Genomic DNA, 14,036 nt, shown 5'->3' with positions numbered 1-14,036 from the left:
GCCTCCCCCGGTGCCGCCCCGCCCCGCTCCGCCCCGGCCCGGCGCAGGCGCAGCGGCGGCAGCGATGGCGGCGGGGCTGTGCCGCGCCTTCGGGGCGCTGCTGCTGTCGGCCGCCCGGCCCCGCGCCCCCCCGCCGGCCCCCGTGCCCCATCTGCCGGGGGCCGCGCTGGCGGCTGCGTGCCGAGCGCTGAGCGGCTCCGCGCCGTGCTACACCAGAGACCCTATGTGGAAGTGCCGGGTCAAGTACACGGTGCGCCCCGTGGGCATGAAGAAGACGGGCGGGCGCGACCACACAGGTGGGCGGGTCGTGGGCGGGCAGGGCCTCGCCGGGGCAGTGCCGGGGTGTTCCCGCCTGCAGTGGCTTCCTCTGTCCCCGCAGGCCGCATCCGCGTGCGGGGCATCGGCGGGGGACACAAGCGGCGGTACCGAATGATCGACTTCCAGCGGCTGCGCTACGAGAAGGGCGCCCCGGCAGAGCCCTTCAGCGAGAAGGTCATCGCCGTCCGATACGACCCTTGCAGGTGAGTGCGGGGTGAGGGCTCTGCCCCGGGCCCGGACGCCTTGTGGTGACCCCCCCGAACCCACCCACCGCGGGGCCCTGTGCAGGTCGGCAGACATAGCCCTGGTGGCTGGTGGCAGTCGGAAGCGCTGGATCATCGCCACGGAGAACATGCAGCCAGGGGACATCATCAAGAACTCCTCTCACATCGGCAGGATGGCAGGTGCACACCGGGGCCGGGGGGGGGGCACAGCCCAGCCCTGCCAGAGGCTTCTCAGCTGCTCCTCAACCAATGCATCTGCTTCTGTTTTCCAGTGTCCGCCAACGAAGGGGATGCCTACCCGCTGGGGGCTCTGCCTGTCGGCACGCTGATCTGCAACCTGGAGAGCCACCCTGGCAAGGGAGCGCAGTACATCCGGGCAGCCGGTGTGTCTCTGGGCAGGGGACCCGCTGCTGGTAGCCACTTCTGGCTTAGGGCAGATGGAGAGGATGGCAGAGGGACACTGCTCTGCCTGGCCAGTGACAGGGAGTTGCTGTCCTCTCTCCTCCCTGTGTTACAGTGCAAAACAAGCCTTCCTTAGAGGCAGGGGCAGCTCTGCCCCATTGCTGGCTGGTGATGCCTGGACATTCTGTCTTCAGCAAGAAATGCGCCCTGACGGGCAACAGCAGGGGCCCTGGGGAGTTCCCAGCACAGGGATGTGCTCACCATAGGGTGGGATACTTTGTCCTGCTGCTTGGGGTAGCTGCCTACTCTCCTCTTGCCTGCTGCAGGGACTTGTGGGGTGCTGCTGAGGAAAGTGAATGGGACCGCCATCGTGCAGCTGCCTTCCAAGAGGCAAATGCAGGTAGAGGAGCCATGCTATTGCTGACCTGACCGCCTGGGCACAAAGATGTGTGTTCCCAGGAAGGCCTGCAGCTCTTCCCTGTCCCCTAGGTGCTGGAGACCTGCGTGGCCACAGTGGGCCGTGTGTCCAATGTCGACCACAACAAGCGGGTGATCGGGAAGGCAGGACGGAACCGCTGGCTGGGCAAGCGCCCGCACACAGGCTTGTGGCACCGCAAAGGTGGCTGGGCTGGGCGCAAGATCAAACCTATCCCACCCATGAAGAGCTACGTCAACCTGCCGCGGATTGCGGCACAGAAGTGATGTCGGTGGCCAATAAAACGTTCCCAACACCACCACTGTTGCCTTACTGCTGCCTTTTCTGCACGGGACCTCGGGTGGGTGCTTTCCCCATGAGATTTGTTCAGCCCCTGCCAGGGGATGAACGTGGGGCTGTGGGCTGCCTTGGCTTGAGCTTGTAGTGGTGGTGGGATCTTGGTGGGGTCAGAGCTCTGTGCAATCCTGCCAGACCTAGCTACGGGGCAGCCAGGCTCATTCCTCTTCCTCAGCTTACAACGCAGTGAAGCCAAGTGGGCAGCTGGGCGGTAAAGGCAGCACGGTGGCTGCCAGCCAGGACGACCCGCTGGGGAAGCGCAGCCGGTGGCACCTCTCGGTCCCGGTAGTGCCCTCCTCGCTGCTTCCCAATCCCCTGCCCCTCGCCGCGTTACCTGTCCCGCTGCGCCAGCCCCGGCCCGGTGCCGCCCGCTCCGCCGCGGGCACGGCACTGGTCGCCGCGCGGCTCCCGTCCCGTCGGGGGCGCACTGCGCATGCGCGCCTGCCGACCCGGAAGCGCCGTGGGAGCGGGTGGTGGAGGTAACGCGGACCGGCGCGGCTCCGCGGTGGAGGGTGGCGGACCGGGGCTGGGGCTGGGCCCGGTTTGGCCTGGTTATCCTGGAGGGACCCTCTGCAAGAGGCCTCGCTGCGGAGCCCCGAGGGCCGGCAGCCCGGCCGGTGAAGCCCATGGGGGCTGTGACAGTTAGATGAGACCGGGCAGGGCCAGGGTGCCCTGGGAGCCCTCGCTCTTCCAGGGCTGTGTTAGCGGCCGTGGGCACAGCCAGTCCAACAGCACGTTTGAGTTGTTAACCGGCCACGTTACAAGCACTGAGATCCACAGGATCCGCCACAGCAAAGCCCATCCCTCAGCCACCTCCCCCCAGCTCCTGCTCCCCCTCTGCCTCTGCAGGCACGCTTCCCATCATGGTGAATGAGAAGCGTAATGGCAACCTGCTGGTGCCCCTGGGACCCAAACTGCAGGCCTACCCAGAGGAGCTGCTGCGGCAGCGGCGAGGCCACGATGGGCAGCCCGAGTACCTGATCCAGTGGAGGATCGTCAGCCTGGAGGAGAGAGCAGCGGGCGGCAGCAGCACCTCCTCTGCGGAGACGAAGCTGGAGAACGTCTCCATGTGGATGTCTGCAGAAGAGGTCTGTGCCAGCTGCCTGGCGCTGCTGGACCAGAGGAAGCTGGAAGGGCAGCGTGTGACAGGGGAGAAGGCAGCCAGCCCCTCCGCTGCAGATGTCCTGGGGGATGAAGCCTCGCTGCTGGAGATGAAGGCTGATGTCAGGAGCCTGGTGCAGCGAGCTGGCCGGCAGATGGCCGAGTCCCAGGCCCCCGCGTCCTCCATCCTCAACATCATCCACGTGCTGAGTGCTTATGCCAGCATTGGCTCGCTGGTGGGTGCCTTCAAGGAGACGGGAGCCCTTGACTTGCTGATGAAGATGCTGTGCCACAAGGACAAGCAAATCCGCCACAGCGCTGGCAAGATGCTGAGGGCCCTGGCTTCGCATGATGCAGGTGGGGGCTGCTGCTGCTCACTGTCCCTGAGGAGGTGCTGCTGGGCAGCTGAGGGGTGCCAGCCCTTTTGTAGGGGTTACCTTTAGGGAGCCTAAAAGGTTTCTGTTGTTGCAGGAAGTCGGGCCTATGTCCTGCTGTCCCTGAGCCAGCAGGATGGCATTGAGCAGCACATGGACTTTGAGAGTCGCTACACCTTGTTGGAGCTGTTTGCTGACACAATATCCTCTGAAGAGCACTGCATGTCCTTTGAGGGGATTCACCTTCCCCAGGTAGGAGCAGCCCTGCCAGCGCTGGGGCTGCTGAGCAGGACTGGGTACAGGGAGAGCTGGCCCAGCATCTGGGTCTGGCTTGAAGCTGAGGGGTGTTGGAGGGCTCACCCATGGAGTACCTGAACAGGGAGACGAGGGTGGGCTGAGAGGTCTCTGTTGCTGCCTGCTGGCCCAGAGCTGTCACGGTTAGAGTCTGAGAGCCGTGCTTGTTGCAGATCCCTGGGAAGCTGCTGTTTGTGCTGGTGAAGCGCTACCTGTGCGTCACTTCTCTCATGGACCAGCTCAGCGGTGATGTGGAGCAGGGAGGGGAGCAGGAGGCCGGCGCTGTGCCCAGCGCACTCACTGAGGAGAAGAGCCGTGTGCAGCAGGAGTTTGAGTTCAGCATGGCCATGGCAAACCTCATCTCGGAGCTGGTGCACGTCATGGGCTGGGGCCACAGCCCCAAGGCAGAGCCGCCCCCCCCGCAGGAGCCGCAGCCTCGCGCCACCCGCTCCATCTTCCAGCCCAGGCCCGCATCCTGGGGCGCTGCTCCAGCAGCCCCCGCTCCCGCAGCCAAGGAGCCCGGCGGCTTCAAGACGCGCTCGGCCTTCCCGAGCCGCAGCAGCTATGTGGAGTACGTGCAGGCGCGGCTGGTGCGGGGCATGCGGGTGCGCATGCTGGAGGACTATGAGCAGGTCAGCGCGGGCGACGAGGGCGACTTCCGGCAGAGCAACGAGGGCACGCCGCCCGTGCAGGTACCCTCTGCGGGGCTGGGCCGGGGCGGGCTGTCAGCTCTGCCCCTGTGCTGCGGGCAGGGAGCTCACAGTGGTGCAAGTGTGGGAGCAGCGGGGCTGGAGCTGCCTTCCCTCAGCCGGTGTGCGTCGCGCTCTCCTCCTCAGGTGTACTGGCAGGCCCTGGGCTGCACGTACTGGGTTCACTGGCACATGGTGGAGATCATTGGCTCTTCAGGGCAAGAGGAGCGTGGGGGCCAGGAGAAGGTGTCCACCCTGACACACAGCTGCAGACTGGCAGCAGGTGAGCAGTCCGTCAGCTGGGCACGCAGCTTTCCTCCCCAACCCTTCTGCAGCTGCACGCTGGCGCTGTGGGTTCTGCTGGTGCCGGCTGTGTGAGTGCGTTGCCTTGCCTGGTGCAGGCACTGTGGGGACAGGCCAGGGGAGCAGTGAGCTGGAGGTGCCCATTTTGAGCACTTTTGTTCTACATCCTAAAGAGGTTCAAGTGATGATGGTAATGCCCATCTCTACAGCTTCTCAGGTCTCCTCCTAGATCATTCCCCCTCTCTGGCTGCCCTCCTGTCACCTGCCTTTCCCACAGCAGCCTGTGGGGCACTGGAGAGAGCTCTTTCTCTGGGGAATGTGGGGTGTGCAGCAGAGGATGGTGGAATGGGCAGAGCTGACGGTGCCCTGCTGTGCTCTGTCCTCCTGCAGTTGCGCAGCCGTTGTTCTGCAAGCCCTCTGGGGGGCTGTACTCCCTGCCTTACCTGGGGGAGCGTTCGACCAAGGCTGCAGAGGCCCTGAGCCGTGCCGAGTGGTGGGAGCTGCTTTTCTTTGTGCAGAAGCTGGAGGCGCAGGAGCAGCAGGAGGTCATGTGCATCATCCAGCAGGAGCAGGGAGAGCAGGTATGGGGAGAGCCTGCACTGGGGAAACGGCTGGGGGCCTGCGGTGCTGCAGCTCTTCTGTCCGCTGTGGCTCTGGCCATCACCAGAAGCGCGGGGTCTGTGGCGAGCCCGTGAGGGTTGATGTGACTCCGTCTGTGCAGCTGCCGGAGGGGGATGCAGAAGCCCTGATGCAGCTGTCGGTACCTGTGGAGCTGGCCCAGAAGGTGCTGCAGGCCTTGGAGAAGCGTTGCCAGGGCAGGGCTCAGAGTGACCTGCGCGGCTCCCACGTCTACGCCAAGTACTCGCTGAGCAGGGGGGCCGAGCAGGAAGGCGCCCGGAGCACCGCGGTGTCCTCGGAGGGTGCCGGCTGCAGGAGCCCTGAAGCGCTGGTGGCCGAGGCAGCGAAGGAGGAGCTGCCCGCAGGCGCGGAGCCGCCCCGAGCCCCCGCTGTGGTGGTGAAGTCGGATTCTGAGCTGTTCAGCGAGCTCCTGGAGAAGGAAGGGCTGTTCCTGCCGGAGGTGACCGAGGAGCAGAGCAAAGGTAATGGCGCTGGAGCACATGCAGGGTGCTGGAGGCAGCTCCGTTGCCTCCAAGGAGGAAAGCTGTGGGCAGCGCAGGGCAGGGCAGGCAGCTGCAGGTTGCCTGGGGACGGGAAGGCCGTGGGTGCGTGGCACCCTGGCAGTTGCTGGGGGTGTTACTGCTGCCCTGACACCTGCGTCCGTCCCTCCTTCCACCAGCGCTGGGCAGCTCCGAGGGGGTGAGCGAGAGGGGCTCCCTGGCCAGGATTGCAGCCGCGGTGGATGTGATCCAGAGCAGCAGCTCAGAGCTGGGGCTGCGCTTACTGGGGCTCAGGCACATCCTGAAGATCCTGGAGGAGGAGCCCGAGCAGCAAGGCAGCAAAGCCCAGAGCGCGCTGGGGACCAGGAGTGTTGGGTGAGCTGTGGGGTGCTGTGCACCCCTCCTGCCTGGTGGGGAGGGCTGTGTGGGCAGGGTGGGGAGCAGTGCTGGTGGTGGCAGTGGGAAGGCCGGTATGTCCCTGCCTGCTCGGCAGCAAGAGGGCTGGGTCTTGTGTCCCTTGGTCCCAGGCAGGCTCATTCCTGGGCTGACCCAGCTGTGGCAGAGCCACGTGGGCAGGGAGAAGGCGATGGGCAGGGCCCGAGGTGTTGGCGGTGCCAGCGGCGCTGCCAGGAGGCTCCTCCTGAGGTGCCCTTTCCCGTGCAGGGAGAAGCTGGTGAAGGTGGCAGTGGAGCTGCTGGCCATGGAGGGGGCAGAGAAGGCCGTGGTGGTGGTGACGCTGCGGCTGCTGGCCCTGCTCTTGGCCAAGTACGACTGGCGCGTGACGTTCGCCATGGAGGGCGGTGTGCGGGCCGTGCTGTCCTGCATGCAGCAGCACGCCTCCTCCGCCCTGGTGCAGCAGGCTGGCCTGGCAGTGAGTGTGGCAGAGGGGATGCTGCGGGTGGTGGGCAGGCTGCGGGCTCACCGCTGCCCTCCTGACTGCTGCTGTCCTTGCAGGCCCTGAAGGTGCTGGTGGGAGCTGTGGGCTGCGAGCCAGGAGGTGCCGGTGGGAAGCTCTCGGCCCTGAAGCAGGCTGACGCGCAGCTGATCCGGGAGATCTTTGCCAGTATCGGCTCTGCCTCCAGCGAGGGCTCAGCAAACCTGCTGAGTGCCGTCCCTGCCGCCCTGAGCACCATGCGCAGGGTCCCCGGGTAGGGCAGAGAGAGGAGGGCGGCAGGGGTGGGAAGGGCAGGGCGGGTTGGTGGGTGCCATGGGGAGGAAGGCGCCCGCATGGCTGTGTCCCTGCAGGGGCTCCTCGGGCGTGCAGAACGGCTTGCTGGTGGTGAACGTGCTCATGGACGGGCACCGGGGCCTGGCGGAGCAGCTGGCGAGCTGCGACCTCCCCGCGGTGCTGCAGAGCTGCTGGAGGGACGGGCAGAGCCCCGGCTGCCCTCACGCGACGCTGGCCCTCGGCGCCATCAACCGCCTGGCAGAGCACGGGCTGCCCCTGGGCCCGCCGAGCGCAGGTAGCAGCTGCCCGGCCCCGCTGTGCCACGGCCCCGCTGTGCCGCGGGCAGGGCAGGGCAGAGCAGCCGCTGCCGCTGCCGCCTGGCGAGCGGGGGCCTGGGCCGGGCCCACGTGTCCTTGTCGTGGCAGGCAGAGAGGCCCCGCTGGAGCTGGGGGACGTGCGGAGGCTTCTGAGCGGCCCGGGGGACGGCTTCTTGTCCAAGGACGTGCTGGTGGCCCTGGAGCGGAAGCTCTGCGGCCAGGGCTCTGGCTCCTCTGGCGAGGCGGCCCGGCTGCTGCAGGACCAGAGATGCTTCCGGCCGCTGCTGCGCAGCTTCGAGCTGCTGGGGGCAGAGAAGGCCGTGAGCCTGAGCATCCTCAGGTGGGTGCAGGGGCCTCCACAGCGGGGGGTGAGTGCTGGTGGTGATGCTGGGGGCACACGGTGCGTGTCTGTGGGTCCTGCTGGGGCTGTTTGTCACTGGGGCGGGTGCAGCCCGGCACATACGTGGGTGCTGATTGGGGTGTCCCGGGGCGCAGGGGCGTATGGGGATGGAGCAGCATGTTCCTGGGTGCTCAAGGGGTGTCTGAGGCACCAGGGGAGTCAGGGCTCCCAGTCCCAGTGGGCTGTTGGCTTTCCAGAGGGGCAGGGAAGCGGGGCTGCCTCTGACACCCCCCTTGCCTGTGTGCCATGGCCTGAGTGAGCCCCCTGTGTCACCCAGGATCCTGAAAAAGATGCTGGACGGTTACCAGGAGGATGTGCTGCCCTGGCACGAGTGTGTGGAGCCCTGTGTGTCCTCCCTGAGCGCCCACAGCAGCGACCGAGAGGTGAGGGGGCTCGGTGCTCTGTGCTGGCTGAGCCACCGGCAGCAGCAGCCCGGCCTGGTGTGGGCAGTGCAGCAGGAGGGGTGGGGAGCGGTGGCTGTGGTGGGGTCCTGGCTGCTGGCATTGCCCTGCCTGTGCCTTGCCAGGCTCCAGCGGTGCTGCCGCGGTGTCGGGGTGGAGGGGATGGAGCGCGGCAGCACCGCTGCCTCCTGCTGCTGCTGCTGCTGCTGGGCCTGGCCGGGCCTGGCTGCTCACGGCTGCTGCTCCGCAGGTGCTGCAGGAGGTCGTTGGCTTCCTGCACCGCCTGGGCACTGCCAGCAAGGACTGCGCGGTGGTGATGTGCTGTGTGGGCACCCACGAGGCTCTGGCCAAAGCCCTGAACAAGCACAGCACGGCCCCGCCGCTGGCGCCAGCCCTGCTCGCCCTGGTGACCGACTGCGAGAAGCTCGCCGGCATCTCCAAGAAGCTCATGAGCAGCATCTTGGCCGGCTGCATCCAGGTGGGCCTCGGGGGCCGCGGTGCTGGGACTCTGGCTCTGGGGGCCATCAACGGCCCTGGCACCGAGGGGCAGCCTCCTGCTCCCTGCCTGCCGCAGCCCTGTGGTGGGTGAGGGGGGAAGAGGCAGTGCCCCCGGTCAGAGCCTCACCCCATCCCATAGCTGGTGCTGGGGCAGATTGAGGAGCACCGCCGGAGCCACCAGCCCATCAGCATCCCCTTGTTTGATGTCTTTCTGCACAACCTGTGCCGAGGTGAGTGTGGTGAGCGGGCGCTGAACCCCTGCCTGGCTCCTGCCGGCCCGGCTGCTGACGGCTCCGTGCACTTCTTGTACAGGCTCCAGCATGGAAGTGAAGGAGGAGAGGTGCTGGGAGAAGGTGGAGGTCTCTTCCAACCCTCACAGGGCCAGCAAGCTCACAGACAGGAACCCCAAGACATACTGGGAGTCAAACGGCAGCACCGGCTCCCACTTCATCACTGTCCACATGCAGTGTGGTGTGGTGGTCAGGTGGGGCTGGGCTGGGAGAGGCCTTGGGTACCAGAGGGCAGGCGGCTCTGCTGGGAGGAGAGGGCTTTGGCCCCTGTGTGAGCCCTGCCCCAGCGGTCCCTGTCCTGGGGGCTGCTGGATGTGGGCAGTGGGGCGTGGGGCTGGCAGGGGCAGGGCAGGGGAGGTGGGGGCTGCTGGGCAGCACCACGTCTGCTGTGCTGCAGGGAGATGAGCATGCTGGTGGCCAGCGAGGACTCCAGCTACATGCCCGCCCGTGTCGTGGTGCTGGGGGGAGACAGCCCGGCCACCATCAGAACTGAGCTCAATGCAGTGAGTCCCTTGAGGGCTGCTGAGGCCATGGGGCTGCATGGGAGCCGTGGGCTGGTCCTTGCTGTACCCCAGGCAGGTCCTGTCCTGGTGTGGGTCCCTGGGAGATGCCCCATGGGGAGGTGGGGATGGCAGGAGCTGTGCTGCAGGAACCGCCTTGCTGTAGTCAGTGGGTGCTGGAGACTTGGGCATGGGCAATGCTGCAGCCTGGGCTACAGCAGCCTGGTGTGCTGGGGCTTTTGGCCATGAGTGGGGACCTGGCGGGGTGCCTTTGGGCTGCGGAGGGGCTCCTGGCGAGGGACAGAGGCCATGGCTCTCACAGGGTGGTCAGGGGAGCACGCAGGGAGGCTGGTGCCTGCCACTTGGCTTGCTGAGGGCTCTCTGTCTGCCTCTAGGTGACCATCCTGCCGTCAGACAGCAGAGTGATCCTGCTGGAGAACATGAGCCGCTTCTGGCCCGTCATCCAGATCCGGGTGAAGCGGTGCCAGCAGGTAGGGGAGCAGGAGGCTGGGGCAGGGGGCTGGCAGTGTGTGTGGCACGGGGGCCGTGCCCAAGGAGCTGAGGGTTGCTCTGTCCCACAGGGCGGCATCGACACCCGTGTGCGTGGCATCGAGGTGCTGGGTCCCAAGCCCACTTTCTGGCCCGTCTTCAAGGAGAAGCTGTGCCAGCGGGCGTTCCTCTCCTGCACTGCTCGGGCTCACGCCTGGTGCCAGGAGATCTGCTGGGACCGGGGGCGACTGCTGCAGCTCTTTGGCAGGTGAGTTGTGTCCTCGCTGTGCCACCGCATCCCTGGTCTCTGAGGGGCCCTGGCTGTGGGGCGAGTGGGGCCTTCGTGCCCATGGCCTGGCAAGGGGCTGCGCTGCTGTCCCGGGAGTCCCCGAGGCGGCAGCAGCAGCAGCAGCAGCCCCGGGTGCTGCCCGGTCACTGTTGCAGGCTGAACCGGGCGCTGCAGCACGAGCAGGGCTTCGCCGAGCGCTTCCTCCCCGACGAGGAGGCGGCGCGGGCCTTGGGCAGGACGTGCTGGGAGGCGCTGGTGACCCCGTTGGTGCAGAGCATCACCAGCCCAGGTACCCTGTGCTCCCGCAGGGCCCTGCCCCAGCTGAGGCAGCCGCTCTGAGCCCGGGTTCCTCGCAGGCCCTGACGGCGTCAGCCCCCTGGCCTGGCTGCTGAGCCAGTACCTGGAGAGCGTGGAGCCGCCGCGCCGCGCCACGAGCCCCGGGGCTGCCTTCGGCTCCCGTGTGCGGCGCCTGACCCAGCTCCTGGTGCACGTGGACCCCGGCGGCCGGGAGCAGGAGGAGGCGCGAGGTGAGCTTGGGGCTGGGGCGGTGCTGGCCTGGAGCACGGGGCTGGGGCTGGGGAGGGCGCAGTGGCACCGGGGGCTCCAGAGCCGAGAAGGGCTTGGGGCTGTGCCCCTGCAGTGGCCGTGGGCACTGGGAACCTGCTCTGCACTGAGCCCACAGGGAGAGGGGAGGCTGCTGGCGATCAGCGTGCAGGGCCTGCCCCTGGAGCCGTGCTGAGCCTGGGGGTGTCCCTTGGCAGGTGGGAAGCAGGGGAAGAACAAGGAGGAGCCGGCCAGGCCTGCGAAGGAGATGGTGGAGAAGTCCAGCAGCCTGTGGGGCATCTCACGGTGCTGGCGTGGCGTGGTGCAGCAGCAGGTAGTGCTTGGAGGGCTGGCTGTGGGGCCAGAGAGGGCACGTGGGACCTCGCACCGGACCCAGGGAGTGCCATGCAGGGCTTGACAGTGGCCTGGGCTCTCTGTGGGGAGGGTGCAGGGCTCTACCTGGGCTCTGCAAGTCCTGGAGGGCTGTGGGACAGCCCTTCTGTGCTTGCTACCTCGGCAGGGCTCAGGCATCAGCCTGTTGCCACAGGCTGGGAAACGGGCACAGAGCTGGGCTGCTTATTCCAGTGCTGGGCAGTGTCCTGTCCCTGCCCAGCGTTCGGGCTGCACTCCTGTCTCTCCACAAGCTCTTGGTTGGGATCTGGGACTGCTGGCTGGGATGTGGGCAGTTGGTGTCAGGAGACCTCCCTGCATGCAACAGACACATCCTGCTGTGGGGCTCACCCCTCTCCTGTCGTGTCCCACAGGTGCAGCGGTTCCTGGAGGCAGCCGGGCAGGCACCAGACCTGGTGGAGCGATACTGCGGGCTGTACCGGCGCCTGCGGGCTGCCACGGAGGAGCTCTTTGGGCACCGGGCTGCCTTTGCGCTGGCCCTGGGGCAGGGCTTCGCGGGGGCTCTGCTGCAGCTCTCCTTCCTCACTGCCCTGCACGTGAGTCCAGGGAGCGCGGCCCCAGTGCCGGTGCCTGCCCCGCTGCTCCCCCCAGGGCCGCTCCCCCAGCCCAGCCCCGCAGCCGCCCCGCAGGGTGAGCCCCTCCGCAGCCAGCCCTGTCCCTCTGCAGGTCAGTGAGCAGTTTGCCCGCTACCTGGACAGGCAGATCCAGGAGCTGCGCAGGGCTGCGGGCAGCACGGGGCCGCTGCAGCAGATCCTGGAGCCCTTTGTTGTCTTCAGTGGCCTGGAGCTCGCCCACACCTTCGAGCACTTCTACCGGTGAGGGGTGCCGTGTCTGCATGGGACCAGAGGGCCTGGGGTCCGCGCTGGGTGTGACAGGGGAGGCGCAGGCGATGCTGAGCCCGGCTCTGTGAGGCTGTGGTGCTCCCGTCCCGCTTTGCTTTCCCCAGCTCTGGTGTCTGGAGGGAAGGGTTGTGAGGGGCCGCAGGTGCTGCCTGTCTGTGGAGGCACATTCCCTGCTGGCAATGGAGAGGGGAGATGGGTGCTGCTGGGCCCATGTGCCCTGGGGGGTGGCCAGAGCCGGCCCCTGCCCTGATGCTGGTGCCCGTGGCAGGCACTACCTGGGTGACCGGCTCCTGGTGCAAGGGCCGTCGTGGCTGGAAGGAGCCATCGTGGAGCAGATCGGGCTGTGCTTCCCCAGCCGCTTCCCCCAGACCATGCTGAGCAACCTGGCCGAGTCGGAGGAGCTCCAGCGGCAGTTTCGCCTCTACCAGCTGCAGGAGCAGGACAAGCAGCTGCTGGAGCTGGACAAGGGCCTGGACGAGGTGAGTGCTGCTGGGGTGAGGGGCCGGGGGCTGCCCCCGTTCCTCACAAGGCTCCTGAGGCCCGTCCTGAGCCCTGCTCTTGCCCCTGTGCCAGGCACCGGGAACGGCCTCGGTGTTGGATGCTCCGGAGGTGACGGTGCTGGCCCTGTCCCCGCGCTGCTGGCCCGTTTCACCGCTCTGCCACATGGACCAGCCCCAAAGGTTGTTCTCGGCGGCGCTGAGCTCTCCCCTGGACGAGTTCGCCGACTTCTGCAGGCACAGTGAGTGCTGGGCAGCCCCCAGGCCCTGCACAGCAGCGCGGCCGGGAGCAGCCTGAGGGCAGGGGGGGCTCTTGCGCTGGTGCCGCCCCTTGCGCTGGTGCCGTCCCTTGCGCCGGTGCCGTCCCTTGCGCCGGTGCCGTCTCTTGCAGGTCAGAGCCTGCTGGGCTGGGAGTGCACGAAGCCCCGGCAGTTGCAGTGGACGTGGTTGGGCCACGCTGAGCTGCAGTTTGGAGACTGCATCCTCCACGTGTCCACGCTGCAGATGTACATCCTGCTGTGCTTCAACAGTGCTGAGGTAGGAGCTGGGGTCGCGTGGGGTCAGGAGGCAGCAGATGCTGGAGCATGGCCAGGCCGTGCCCTCCATTCTGGTGGGGTCTCCAGCACTGTTAGGGGCAGAGGCTGCCCTCTGTTCACCGGGCTGTGGCTGGTGAGTCTTGGCCTCTGGCAGGAGGTGGCTGTGGAGGCCCTGCTGCAGGTCACAGGGCTCCCTGCTGACCTGGTGCACGATGCACTGGCACCGCTGACCCATGGTGAGGGCGTTCTGGTGTGGAGCTGCCCGGTGGGAGGTGAGTGTGGGGCTGGGACAGCCCTGGGAGGTGCTGGTCTGAGCCCTGAGCAGGTGCTGGGGTGGAGGGAGAGGGAGGGGGCTGGAATGAGCCTGTCTGTCGGGCTCAGGGCTGTGTGTCGGGTTGGGGCTTAAAGGCCCCATGTGGGCCTGGGGCCAGGGGTGGTGTGTGGTGCTGTTGCTTGGGGCCATGTGTGGGGGACAGGGAAGGGGCCTAGAGCTGTGATGGCAGCAATGGGAGGGTTTGGTCCAACAGCCACACACGTGTCCTGGGCTCCTCCGGGCCCCAGCGGGGCTTGGCTGACCCTGGGCCTGGTGTAGCTCCAGGCACGCTGCGGCTGAACCAGGCAGCCCTGGCCCATGCCTCTGGCCAACACCTGAGGCTGCTGCCCCAGCAGAGGTACCTGTGGGCAGAGAGGGCTGAGGTGAGCGCCCTGGAAAGGAAGAGGAACATCCTGTGCTGCCTCATCACCCGCATCCTCAAGGTGGAGAAGCAGCTCCACATCGACAACCTGGTCTTTAGGGTATGGAGGGCTCCAGGGGCAGAGTGGGGCTGCCTGGGTGCTGCACCCCACTGCAGCGTGGGGCTCTCTTGTTGCTGTAGGTGATTGATGCCTGTCAGAAGGGTGAGCTGGGGCCAGGGCTGCAGTTCCTGAGCTTCTGCTGCCACAGCGTGGACGTGCTGTCCTGTGTCCTGCACCTGCTGAACCAGGGATACCTGCGGCGCCAGGAGGAGAGGCCTCATGTCTTGGAATACATCTCTGCCGAACCCACGACACCACCTACCTCCCAGGTCCAGGCTCAGGTCACCTTCCAGACTGTGGAGATCAAGACGGCTGCAAGACCAGCCTCTGCCAAAAAGAGACAGACTTTTTCCACTTTCAGGTAGAGGAGGATCCGACGGACACGGGCTGGATCCGGTCTGTCTCTTCCCAAGCACTTGTGGCCTTTGTTGTCAATAAAGAAGCCAAGTTCCACCCGCTCTCCGT

General features: G+C 66.9%; 2 protein-coding genes across 2 annotated transcripts; both read left to right on the top strand.

The window, feature by feature from the left end:
* Positions 1 to 49: 49 nt before the first annotated feature.
* MRPL2 (mitochondrial ribosomal protein L2) lies at positions 50 to 1,678 on the top strand. Its single transcript, XM_061367160.1, has 6 exons — positions 50 to 296; positions 380 to 521; positions 607 to 722; positions 815 to 925; positions 1,271 to 1,344; positions 1,434 to 1,678. Exons 1-6 carry the CDS (start codon positions 65 to 67, stop codon positions 1,644 to 1,646), a joined length of 888 nt encoding a protein of 295 aa, XP_061223144.1. The 5' UTR covers positions 50 to 64; the 3' UTR covers positions 1,647 to 1,678.
* A 747-nt stretch (positions 1,679 to 2,425) lies between these two features.
* Positions 2,426 to 14,024, top strand: LOC133219678 (cullin-9-like). Its single transcript, XM_061367154.1, has 29 exons — positions 2,426 to 3,174; positions 3,289 to 3,443; positions 3,659 to 4,177; positions 4,322 to 4,457; positions 4,868 to 5,058; positions 5,199 to 5,577; positions 5,775 to 5,970; positions 6,259 to 6,466; positions 6,550 to 6,743; positions 6,841 to 7,058; positions 7,189 to 7,420; positions 7,758 to 7,863; positions 8,132 to 8,359; positions 8,519 to 8,609; positions 8,692 to 8,863; positions 9,067 to 9,172; positions 9,565 to 9,660; positions 9,751 to 9,926; positions 10,103 to 10,236; positions 10,304 to 10,474; positions 10,709 to 10,824; positions 11,255 to 11,437; positions 11,568 to 11,716; positions 12,012 to 12,222; positions 12,317 to 12,482; positions 12,632 to 12,777; positions 12,931 to 13,048; positions 13,369 to 13,571; positions 13,652 to 14,024. The coding sequence occupies exons 1-29, from the start codon at positions 2,580 to 2,582 to the stop codon at positions 13,934 to 13,936; spliced, it is 5,880 nt and encodes a 1,959-aa protein (XP_061223138.1). The 5' UTR covers positions 2,426 to 2,579; the 3' UTR covers positions 13,937 to 14,024.
* Positions 14,025 to 14,036: the final 12 nt, after the last annotated feature.

Source organism: Neopsephotus bourkii, unplaced genomic scaffold (assembly GCF_033783945.1).
Source record: "Neopsephotus bourkii isolate Nb327-2 ecotype Australia unplaced genomic scaffold, CSIRO-AGI_Nbou_v1 NB_1373, whole genome shotgun sequence".
Lineage (NCBI taxonomy): Eukaryota > Metazoa > Chordata > Aves > Psittaciformes > Psittacidae > Neopsephotus > Neopsephotus bourkii.
This window is presented reverse-complemented; position numbering and strand designations above follow the sequence as displayed.